This window comes from Taudactylus pleione, unplaced genomic scaffold, assembly GCF_031769625.1.
Source record: "Taudactylus pleione unplaced genomic scaffold, aTauple2 ptg000792l, whole genome shotgun sequence".
Taxonomy (NCBI): domain Eukaryota; kingdom Metazoa; phylum Chordata; class Amphibia; order Anura; family Myobatrachidae; genus Taudactylus; species Taudactylus pleione.
Genome location: NW_028285194.1, coordinates 9334965 through 9348001, shown reverse-complemented (window position 1 = coordinate 9348001; position 13037 = coordinate 9334965). Strand labels below are relative to the sequence as shown.

The window sequence follows — 13037 nt, the reverse complement described above, 5'->3', positions numbered from 1 at the left end:
AACCATGTCAATGTCCTGCAACTCACTCTATTCTTGTTTTGTTCATACAGTTTCTGTTTATGTACTTTGTAAGGCGCTGCGGACCCTTTGTGGCACCATGTAAGTAAAGGATATTAATAATTGTAAAACCAAACCTCAGGATTATAGGAGAGATAAGTGTGAAGCCAAGGGAGGAGATTCAGAGTTTGGGGGGGATGTAACTGAAGGACAGAGAGGAACAAAAGAAGAGACAAACATGGGGAGTTGTGCAAACAGCAAGAAAGAAATAAGAAACAAGTGAGAGATTTCTGAGTCTTGTGGTGCCACAGCCAAACCAAGTGTTACAGAGTGCATCATAGGCAAACGCTGGGGGGGTTTCCATCTGCCTGGAACCCCCCCCCAGCCCACAATAGAAATAGTAATGTAATAGAATTTTACTAGTGCTGAATGTTCTTCACAGTATTACAAATGAGATAATTAGTACCACCTGTGGATCTTTTAACATGTATCAGTCAGTAATAAATAACCTGTGCACCAACTAGGAGATCTGGAAAACATTCACTGTTAGGGATGTGCTGCTATAGAGCCCAATATGTACATATACAGTATGTCCAGGGTAGTGCTAGGTTATTCTGCTGCTCCCCCAGACTCCCGGACTTGATCTGATACTATGGATCTATGGTGATTGCTGGTCCTCTATATGCTGGAATGTGTATGACGCATATTAAAGCTGGTTAAGTGCTAATTCTACCCTCTTCGTGGACTGGCCACACTAACTCTAAAATCAAGCATTTGGAAACCCCCCTCAAAGAAATTCTGTGTTTGCCACTGTGCATGCTGTACTATCTTCTGGAGGTGAAGCTGTATACTGCCATTTGGTGAGCGATAACTATTACTTCACGTGATATTGTTGCATTTAAAGTATGTATAACAGAGCTGCAACAATAAACTGTTTCAGTGTATATAAGGGCCTCAACTGTGTTCACAAGAATACTCAAATACAACCAGGGATGTAAAAGGTTAAAACTACTTTATTAGCTCTGCTACATTACATTGTTTCCTGGACATTGCCACCAAGAAAAAAGAAACCATTCATCTATTTAAAAAGAGAACAGTATATAAAACATACATGTTCTTGTATTATTTCATGCTTAAGTAACAAAGTATTATTGTGAAATGTTAAGTAGGACTGTAGAATTATTGGAACTTAAAATGCATACGTGAAGAACTAGTTACTTTGTGTATGCCGTCAGTGAGGGAATTTGGTAAGAACCATCACCTAGGCGTATGTGATATTGCATTAGTGAATCCTGTATCTTGTGTTCCCACTAGGCTGTTTCAGCGTGGCGCCACATCAGATTTTAAAAGTGCAAAATGCGCCCTGCGGTTTTAGTGGCACCCCTGCTAAAACAGCCTTCCCTGTTCCTTCCCCACCCATGGGACGCAGTGTCCCACAGGTGTGAGAAGCTGCGGTGACCGATCACGGTGAATAGACGCTGTGTGCATGCGCACTGCATCTTTTCACCATGGGGTGGGGGGGATAATGAGCTTAGGGGAAACCCAGCACATCCGTAAGTGCTGGGCATAGCCGCAACTGTGACGAATTAGGGGTCCCCTCCCTGGGCGGCCACCCCCCCCCTTTCGGGAGCTCACGCGCAGAGGATGCCCTGCCCGCATTTTAGCGGGAACACTATGTATGTGAAATTATTTAAGAAATGCTCGCCATCTGTTACTTTAATTGAAGTCTATTTGGGGTCTCTAGAAAAAAAATAAAAATACATTTTACATACATACGTTTTCCATGCCTCTCTGTTGTGGTGGAGGGAAGAAGCAACTTTGCTGCCTAGGACATCGTTCCAACACACCGCAACCCGGTAACATTGGGTCTGTGATAATCCAACACACTTTAATTTCCACTGTAAGTTTATTAGGGATACCACATATAGATGTAACGATCAGCAAAATTAAGCATTAGGAAAGGAAATCATGCAAGATGTACTGTAACCATCCCCTAAAATCTTTGGTAACTCTCAGGTGTGCAGCCGGAGGGAAAGACTGAATTTGGTTCTTACCTGGAAATTCCCTTTCTATTTGTCTTCTGAAGTAGGATGCAGACTTGCTCTCACCACTTCTGTATTTAAAGTATAATATTATATAATGTTCACAGCAAGTTTTGTGTTGCATCTTTATTCTAAAACCATATCTGCTTGTGGGACAGAAAATGGATTTGAAAATGTTTTTGGGGGCAGTATATCCTGTCTGCTTAAACATAGGTTGGCAGCACTCTCTCAGTTTTGCTACCTCATAAGACTGGAGGAAGAGTAGTTTCCAGGTAAGAACAAAATCCACCTCCTGCAAAACCATTCCTAAAGTCAGTGACTTTAATCAATGCATTAACTGTCTTATTAACAGTTGCAGTAAACTTTTCTTAAACACACCATACACAGAATAGCACCACTCACTTTAAGAGGGATCCTGACCAGCAGACGTTGACAGTGATGCTCAGTTGACTAAATACTCATTAATCGCTTTGATGTCTCTTGCATGGAGATCTAAAACAACATTTTGAACCTTTTTTAAATTTAGTTTTACTTTAATTTGTCTCTCTAGAGCCACCAAGGCATTACCAGGTTTTAGTATTTGTTTTTTTTTTTTCTTCTTTTAAACTATTAGAATGTCAGCTTCATCGGTTTCCTTTCTCTCACTTGTACAGAACTACACCTCTGGCATTTAGGGAAGCCTGCCAGCAATGGACGAGAGCAATATCATTATGATCATCATTTTTAAAGTGCTGACACATTATGCAGCGCTATACAATGAGTGGATCATGACATAAACAAATGACATACAAAACATAAGAGGCATGGGGAACACTACAGACAAAGTAGTGGAATAACAATTGTAGCTGCTGCTGGGGGAACTGCATGTGGCGATTGCAAGACACAAGCATTATCTGCCACCAATGATAAAGCGGTCACTGGCTACTGGAAGTTTTGTGCAGCTAATGTGTTGCGTTACTGTTGGAATGATGAGATACATGGGAAAGCTGAGACACGAAAATGTAACCAGTCACTGTAGAAATCGTAAAACACTCAGCTGTTGTAAAACATGTAAATGATTTAAACTTCCAAATAAAGTAAAATAAAAAATAAAATAAAAAAGTACTGAACATTAATACAGCAAAATATGAATTTGATTTAGGATTATAGGCCTGCTATGTAGTCTATGTATTTAGCAAATTAACATTACTTTAAAATAAATAGAAATAAAAACAGAAGTTGATCATACAGATGTGTCCTCATACATCTAGCCTCCTTGCACTTTATTATATTAACTGATAGCCCTGGGTGTGGTCCTGTCTCTTTAAGGCAGGACCCAGTTTCATGTTTAAAATGTATGCAAGCTTGAGCCAAAGGTGGCAGATCAAGTTTATTTATCTGAGAATCAGTGTAGGGACTGGCCAGATGGGAACGACCGTGAAGCGGTGGTCAGCTTAACAAATTATTGCAATATTTTGGAACCAACATTCCCTATGTTTAAAGGGGTTGCAGTTTGAAAAGTATGTGAGTGCCGAGTTTGTATGAAAATATAATATATATATATATATATATATATATATATATATATATATATAAAAAATTGTTTACTCGCAACCGCAGTCTAAAGTGACAAAAGCTGAATTCCACCCTAAATTGGGATTTCGGATGCCCAAACTCGTTGCACTTATTAGTTTATACGAGTTTAGTCACTTTACATGGTTAATCCTGGTGCATTACTTACGGGGGCCCAAAAAGCAACTGCATTCCCCCTTAGAGCCAATATTAGAGTTGGACATAAAAATGTGTCCAAATACATTAATATGTATCTGCACATTTGTGTTTTTACATCAGTATTTTGAATTGCATGTATATAAATATGTAATACATTAGTTAATAAATTGTCCTTAGAAAGAAATAAAAATAAATAAACATTGTCCAACTGTCCAATGGGAATCTTCTTTGTTAATCTGGAGGGAATACGGTTTTATTATTTATTAGTATTTCATTCCCACTGGAATGTCAAGTAAGAATATTCCCACTAGGTAGCAGACAAAGCTTATTAACAAGAATATATATTTTGGGACAGTATTTATGCAAAATAAGAAATAGCCTTGTCTGCTGGACTTCTTATACAATACTAATGGGGGAAGGGTCTTGATGACTCTGTTCCTGCTATATTTGGATTAATCAGGTAGCAAAAGAAACCAAACAAACTGCATTTATACCTCTGCCTTCAATAGACTCTGGGCCGAATTCAATTCAATGCAAAGATGAATAGCTGTGGGACGGAGTTTCCGCAGCTCTTCAATACAACACGCCGTGTGCCTTGTCGGGAATTGCTTAAGTCAGAGAATGCCGGTTCTCACGACTTAATCTGAGTGTGTAGGCGCAAGAACCGTCATTCTCTGACTAAAACGCCGCGCTAGGCCGGCAAACAGCTACGCGCCCGGCACATTTGTCAGATTTCTCCTCGCATCACCATGGGGATGTGAGAAGAAATCCTTTAGCCACCCAGACAACGCGGTGTATTGAATAGCTGCGGGAGCTCCCTCCTGCGGCTATTCATCTTCGCATTGAACTGAATTCGGCCCTTTGATTCAATTTCTATGTGATATCAGCCATTTACTGTTGGCTGTACGGTACATCACGTTTTCCTGTGCAACGCAATGGGGCACAGAGCAAAACTTGCATATTGTTGGTCATGATATGCTGGTCTGGAAAGGCACATTGAGTAAGGTTCATTTCAACGTAATGGCCACAAAGTCATTTTCAGCACAAAACAAAACACAACTTTGTAATAATACTATATACAGAACCAGAAACAGTGCTATGGACAGACAGACAGAACCTACAGAATTGGGCTGAAAACATTACTTATAGATTTGAATCCAGAGACGTCGATAAACTATGCAGTCACAATTCATAAACAGAGGCCATTGTACATTGAGGTTTAACATATACAGCACCTGATTCACAGATGGATGCTAATGCAGTAGCGGCTGCGACCAGTGTCACAGATGCTACTGCGAATTTGTGCTAATGGGCAGTGGCTTTAGTACGCTGCGGTGTGCAAGCAGTCGCACCGTCAATCGGACTTCGGCTTCACCATCGGACATTAAAGCAACACTATTGTTGCTCAGAAGTCCGACAGTACATGCCCGCCGATGCCAGTGGAACTGAGTCTTCCGATGCAGTACCTGACACCCCCCCATTATTACCCAGGAATGCCTATCTGTGTCCCACGACAGTAGTCATCGGGACACTACATCTCTGACGCATGTGTAGATTTAAAACATCGAGCGCTTGCACCCAATGCTTTAAATGCATCCACCTCTGAATCAGGCCCAGAATTATAGTCTTTATTTAGATAGTGCTAACAGCCCTGTATACAAGGCAAGCATGCCAGAAATCACATTCAAATGAAGAATGACACCATGCAGATGGTCCTTTTCATGGTTTACTCGCAAGAGGTGTCAGACAGGTTGTAAAATTATTCAATGTAGTACAAAAAAAAAAAAGTTTACCAAAACAATTAGAAAAGGAAATCTGTGAAAATGAATGACACAAAGGGCCAAATGTAATAGGGTGACAGTATAGAAAATGTGAGAGTTTAGCAGTAAGCTCTCACATTGATCGAGTTTTATCTTTAAATTGGGAAAACATCTGGATGAGAGTATAAATCGGGAGAGTTTTTTGAGCCTAAAAACATGCGAGTTTCCATGTTCTCAAACTCTATTACATTGGCTGAATTTAGAAAGTGTGAGAGTTTACTGCTAAATTCTCACCTGTTACATTTGGCCCAATGGATCCGATTCAGCCGCCGGGACTTCATACCCATTCCTGCTGGGCAATGGTAGTACACAATAATGGTTCATCTTTAAGTGCAGTTGTTTAAATGAATGAGAATATGAATATTTTAGTAGGAATTGTGGACATTATTATAAGATAAATCAATTGCATTCCACGCGTTCTAATATTTTATCTTAAATGGGCCATGTCCACTGGTGTTTTGATGTCTGGACTGAAATCATGGATGGGGCCTTAAGGCCATATAAAATAAAACATGCATAGGGCCTTTTAAAGGGTGATGGTACTATTGCTTCTATCTGCTATTTACAGTTTTTGCCCTTATTTAAAAAAATACCAAAAATTATAATACATATAAAATGACCCATTATCAGACAAACAAAATTACCCTGTATTGGAACACCATTATATACACACTGATAAAGTCTTTAGCACAGTAACTGTGATGTACAACAAAACTAAAAGCCCAGATGACATTGTAAGCATTTTGTTGCCCCACAAAAAAAAAAAAAAAAAAAAAAAAAAAAACACAGCAAAAAATATAAAGACAGTGGGCCTGATTCAGACCCACTCGCGAGCGGCTGTCCGCTCGCAAGTGGGTCGATGTTATGGACTGAGCATGCGCACGACGGAGGGAGCTCCGTCGTGCGCATGCGCCAGACGCGACGAGCGAAGGAAAGTCCTTCGCTCGTTGTGTCCGATCGAAGGGGGCGTGCTGTCAATGTTGATTGACAGCACGCCCCCTTTGGTGGGCGTGCCGGGGGCGTGCCTCCCTGACGGGGGCGTTCCCACGGGAACGCCTCCCGTCAGAAGCCGGCCCACTGACATCACTAGTGATGTCAGTGGGAGTGATTTTGGCTCTGATAGAGCCAAAATCACTCCGGAGCTTGCGGTTGAAAACCTCAACCGCAGGCTCCGGCTCGCAAATTCGATGGTCGCGATGGTCTCGACCATCGCGACCATCACAATGCACGCTCGTATAGCCTGTGGGTGGTGACCCACAGCTATACGAGCGTCCAGGAGGACGCTCCATGAAAATGGAGCCCGGCCCTCATTCAGAGCGTGCGCTCTGCTCAGAGCGTACGGCTCTGAATGAGGGCCAGTATGCCTAGCCACAATGTCATATAGTGTAAAGAAAAGAAAAAAAAAAGTCTTGTATAACATTTAAAGTAATAAAAGTAAGCTACTTACAATTACAATCAGAGTACAAAACAAGAAAAGTAAGATAGGTAGAGGAGGAGGAGGTGGTAAATATTTGTCTCCACCTTTCCTCCTCACAAAGGGCGGTATTCAATTGTTTTGCCCCCTTAAGCACCCGACAGGAGCTATTCAATTGTTGTTCCTGTCGGGCGTGATCAGCTGCCGGCGCACCATTTCAGCTCGCAGCCCCAGGGGGGTGCAAGCTGAAATGGGCAAAAGAAGTGACCTGTTTAAGTGCCCAAACAGCACTTTTCGCGATCGCGCCCAGGACTTTGGCTGGAGTTAACCATTTTACGCAGCTAAGCTAAACACGACCATTATGGGCGTGAAAATCAGCAACAATTGAATAGCACTCTGCAATCTCCCGTCACTTTAGATGGGAGATCCGGACCGCAAAAACAATACTGCCCAAAGGGTCAGCCTCTTCCCATTGATTACAATATATCCTCTTCAGATGTAAAAATACTTATTGTGAGGCCGCACTCGATACATGGTGAACACAGAGGCAGCCACACGATGGTTTACTAGCTTTTATGGAGCTACAAATCTTTGCAAGACCAGCCAGAGTCATGCTAGGACTTGTATTTCCCCCAAAACTGGATGCCCACGGGTTCGATGATTGACGATCCGTTGGGAAATCGGTGAATTCTTCATGTTAAAAATTCCCAATTTGCTGATCACGATTATATTTTGATCATGATCGGCAAAATCCAACATGTTGGATTTCACCGATGCTCTGAACCCAGTGTCTTGGGAACGGGGACTTTGCCCAATACATCGCAGATGTATGGGAGCCTTAAGGTGTCTACAAACTTGGTGATGCGCTCACGATCCAACATTGTGTCCGATTTCCCCTTGAACTCTCCCCAGCAGCTCCCCGGCAGGTTTTGGTGTTTAAAACTGTCCAATGTGACAAACGATCTATCGTGCCTCCTAATTATTCCAGTGCATCGTGACCGAGATTGTCAGATCTGCCCTACAGCACAGCAGATCTGAAGATGCGATGTACGACCTGCGGGGCCACGCATCGGCATCGTGATCGTGAGTGGACACTCACGATTTGTCGTCACGATGCGTCGGAATCGGGCAAATCGTGTAAAATATCGCCAAGTGTGTAGGCACCTTTAGGTCTAAGAAATGGAAGCAAAGCCAATAAAGAATACTTGGTGGAAATAGGAAAAAATCCACATGTAATAAAGTCACAATGACACCAAAAAGGGGTCTAAAGAATGTCAGTAAGCCTCACATGCAAAGGTTTAATTCATGGATAGTATTTAAAAATTATTTTGTTTATTTTTGGAGCTACCACCTTAGTGGTGAATTCAAGGAGCGGTTCAAGCCAGTACTTCTTTATAGGCTGAAGCATGCTGGCTTTTCCTAAGAAAACTGATATTGCCAGGAATCATTCAAGTATGAATTTAAATATTGTAATCAAACTGAAAGTGCACACAGCATATTTACATTATACTGATTTCAGAACTAAATTAAAATAATAATCATATGTTAAATCTTATAAAAAGTGCCTTGATAACTGAAGAAAATAAACAGTGCGTAAAAATAATAATAATTTTCAAACTAAGAATACAATTTTGCTGGTTTCCATACATAACTCCAAGCTTACTTTACTGATAAAAGAATGTAAAAACATATTCGATCAAAACCATTGATATAGGGAGAAAGAAACACAACAACAAAGTTTGTCTAACAAGCTTCATTGTGAATAATAGTAAAGTATAATTCATGAATTAGGCACTGTGAAGGTGAAGTAGTGGGTGCAGCTAAGTTTTGCAGCTGACACAGATGCACAGGTAAGGTAGCAATTCCCTACTATCAGAGCAGCTATGTACTGCTAAAGCAGCAAAGCTCACTTTCCCTCCAAGCATCGCATATACTAACAAAGCCTGATCCGATTTCCACTCCGGGGAGGTTGAAACGGACAGAGGACGATCATCAGACAAAGCTGGAAGCACACTGATGGGCAGGAGTTGCAGCTGAGAGTGCCCATAACGTTGGACATACAGACTTGGAAAGTTTGGAGATGTGTGGGGTTCACACAGGTGGAATTAGGCTGGTACGACAGGACACAACAGTGTGCCATGCTCAGGCTGATATTACAGGACACAACAGTGTGCCATGCTCAGGCTGATATTACAGGACAAAACAGTGTGCCACGCTCAGGCTGGTAGTATTAAAGGCCACAACAGTGTGCCACGCTCAGGCTGGCAAAATATAACAGGCCACAATAGTGTGCCACGCTCAAACTGGTAATATTACAGGCCACAACAGTGTGCCATGCTCAGGCTGTCAGTATTACAGGCCACAACAGTGTGCCATGCTCAGGCTGGTAGTATTACAGGCCACAACAGTGTGCCACGCTCAGGCTGGTAGTATTGCAGGACATGTGTGCCATGCTTAGGCTGCTAGTATTACAGGATACAACAGTGTGCCATGTTCAGGTTGGTAATATTACATGACAATAGTGTGCCACGTTCAGTCTGGTATTACAAGGCAAAACAGTGTGTCATGCTCAGGTTGCTAGTTTTAGAGGACACAACAGTGTGCCACACACAGGCTGGTAATATTACATGGCACAACAGTATGCCACAGAGGCTGGCAGTATTACAAGGCACAAGTGTGCAATGCTCAGGCTGTTAGTATTACAGTACACAATATAGTGTGCCATGCTCAGACTGCTAGTGCTACAGTACACAATAGTGTGCCATTCTCAGGCTGCTAGTATTAGAGGACACAACAGTGTGCCACACTCAGGCTGGTATATTACAGGACAACAGTGTGCCACACTGAGGCTGGCAGTACAGGGCACAACAGTGTGCCATGCTCAGGCTGCCAGTATTAGAGGACACTCAGGCTGGTAATATTACAGGGCACAACAGTATGCCACAGTGAGGCTGGCAGTATTACAGGGAACAAGTGTGCCATGCTCAGGCTGCTAGTATTACAGTACACAACAGTGTGCCATGCTCAGGCTGCTAGTATTACAAGGATATAACAGTGTGCCATGCTCAGGAGAGTCCTGCATGGTGATGTCCTACATTCCCAGTAGCACCAGCAGCGACCTGCACCTCACACCCTGAGCACTGTGCTGGGTCACACAGAGAGACAGCAGTCCGTAGCAGGGTCATAGGCTGCCGCCCGCCAGACACCTCTGCGCCCCAAACTTACTTTCCCACAGCAGCTGCTGCGGCGGCACCGGTGTGTCCCCCTCCACCCCACTGCCCAAACCGCTGCCCCCAGCAGGGCGGCGACACTTACTTCTCCCGGGCCTGGCTGTCGGACGGCACGCTGTTACTCTTGCCTTTGGCGTACATGCTTGCAGAGAGCTCCGACTGTCACACACCTGTCAAGCGATCACAGCCTCCCCGGGAACAACCCCGTCACCATGGTGACACCAGCAGCGCCCGCCCTGATAGGCCCGCCCGGTGCCTTGCCCCGCCCCCTCGCCACAGCAACCAGTTTGATGGACAGGCTCTTCCCCTCCTTCCCCTCCTCCCCCCTCTGTGGTGCGCTCCCTCCTCCTCCACCTCCTCCTCCCCGGCAGGACGGGCTCGGAGCGGCACACACAGGCTGCTGCCTCCTCCCCCTCCTTCCCTCGGAGAAAGGGGGAGAGGCGGAGGGGGGATTTGAAACCGCTCTGGAAGGATTTTTAAACAACTGGCTGTTCCGTGTAGCGTGCATCCCTCCCTCCTCCCCCGCCGGGAGAGAGCGCACAGGAGGGGGCCGGCCAGGCGGAAAATGCGGCCTGGATCCACAGTGCACAGGATTTATCACGCGTGATTAGTGCACAGTGGGGTCCTGGCAGTGCAGCATTGAGATAAAGGGTTGGCAACGTGTGGGCACTCCAGCTGCTGTGGAACTACACTTCCCAGCATGCCCTGCCACAGTATTGCTGTTTGGGCATCCTAATACTGTGGCAGGGAATGCTGGGATGTGTAGTTCAACAGCAACTGGAATGCCACACGTTACCTACCCCTGAAATGGGTATTTGTACAACACAACAGACTGTGGGACGACCAAACAACATTGTTTATTGTGTATTATTCACAGCTGTATATCATATCTCCTCACTGGTCCTGCTGTATCACATCTCATTTTCTCTCTGTGTCCATACCTTGTCTGGCTAAATGTCACGTCAATATACTTCATACACTAATTATTTATTTATAGTGTACCAGAAATATTCCATAGAGCAGCAGTACAGACAGTATCCAGAGCGCTATGCCACAGCGACTGCAGTTCCCTTTGTAACATCCTATTTTCATAACAGTGAAGTTCTATCTGTATCCATGCACTAAATAACATAGATAAATAGGTACATTGCCTGCTGATGTGCCATGTGTATCCAAATATGGTACCAGTAGGAAGAACCTGGGTGAACAATGTTAAGTAGTGCATCCATGTCTAGGATTACACTCCGGTACAGCGCTACCCAGGGCCATAGCTAGGATAGTGCGGCCGATGCCATCGCACAGGGCACCACAGGTCAGGGGGCGCTGACTGGGCCTGTCAAATTTCTGTTTATTATTGTTCTTGCTTGTAGCTTCCCCTTATTTCATCCCCAGCATCTCCTGGCCTCTCCTATCTCTTCCCTGAAGCCATGGCCCTTTTTTGGGTGCATTATGTCCCTTTGAAAAATGAGGGGGGCGCCAATGCTCTTTCTGGCACAGGGCACCAAAAAGTCTAGTTACGGTTCTGGCGCTGCAATTACTCAAACCTAAGCCATTGTCTAGGGAGCCAATGGTTGGAGGGAGCACATATAACACCGAATGAGTGACAGGGGGAGATGTACTAAGCCTTGGAGAGAGATAAAGTACCAGCCAATCAGCTCCTGTCATGTTACAAGGCTGTGTTTGAAAAATGACAGGAGCTGATTAGTTGGTACTTTATCTCTCTCCACTTTATCACTCTCCAAGGCTTAGTACATGTCCCCCATCATGACCTGCTGTGCCCCAACACCGAGCTGGGACGCTGCTTCTCTGTAGTGGGAGTGGTGCTTAGCTTTAATGTCACAGCCAAGCGTCAAACACCCAGTCCGAGAGTCCAAAGATGCCACCGATGTCTGCTTAGGTAAGAGGTAGTGTGGTGATACTGCTTCTGATTGAGGAACAGGCAGCGGCAGGACTGTACCAGATTTCTTCAGTTGACAAGGAAAAATAAGTTGACCTAAAAGCTTCAATTTCCAGATGCTAAAAATTAGAGAATGAGATAGATCCCCTTCCGTTTGTGTACGATGACATCATCAGCCAGTGTCCAACGTCATTCCCTACCGTCCAAGTGGGCATAGAGGCTGAATTTATTCCTGTGGCGAGCGTAGCGAGCCCGCAAGGGGCTGAATTTCCAATTTTCCTGGAAAGTGTGGGCAAAAACATCTGCCCTCACCCACATCACTTCCAGGTACAGCTACTGAAGGGGTTTTATACTCTTCCATGCTATTATACAATTTTCATCCTGGTAAGGATACTAATGGCTTATATACTCCTGTGTACCCTGACATTATCACGTACAGTAATTCCCAAAAGTCCTGATGTAGACAGTGACTGTCCTGAAAGGACTTGGGAGATATGTTGGGAGGTATGTCGCTTCTCACCATTACTATGCACAAATGAATGATTAAAGTAAGGCAGGGTGTTTATTTAGGGGACACATTTTTGGGGTAAGCTAGCATGACACAGTCTCGCTCCTTTTATGGTGGTGTGGTCATGTCCTGATCCTAAAACATTCAGAGTTTTTACCTACATATTCACAATAAGGGGTATATTTACTAAAGTGCAGCTCCCATAGCAACCAATCAGATTCTATCTATTATCTTCTTGAAGGTGCTAGATAAATGTTAAGTAGAATCTGATTGGTTGCTATGGGTAACATCTCCATATCTAAAACCCGCACTTTTGTAAATATACCCCTAAATGAGCAGCAAGTCCACACTTTTGCTACTGTGTAGGCCTGATTTGTAGGCCATGAGTGGCAGGACTACATGGGGACACCCTGTTAAGT

General features: G+C 44.0%; 1 protein-coding gene across 3 annotated transcripts in view; it reads right to left on the bottom strand.

Annotated features, from left to right (window-relative positions):
• The window catches only part of SSBP2 (single stranded DNA binding protein 2), a 228377-nt gene extending 217942 nt beyond the window's left edge, over positions 1 to 10435 (bottom strand). The window contains exon 1 of one of the 3 annotated variants that reach the window (XM_088457928.1): positions 10299 to 10435. In XM_088457928.1, coding sequence (XP_088314054.1) covers positions 10299 to 10354 — 56 coding nt within the window. In that variant the 5' untranslated portion in view covers positions 10355 to 10435. The remainder of the gene's footprint in view (positions 1 to 10298) is intronic. The other 2 variants (XM_088457926.1, XM_088457927.1) reach the window with 2 other exon arrangements.
• Between the last annotated feature and the right edge of the window lie 2602 nt (positions 10436 to 13037).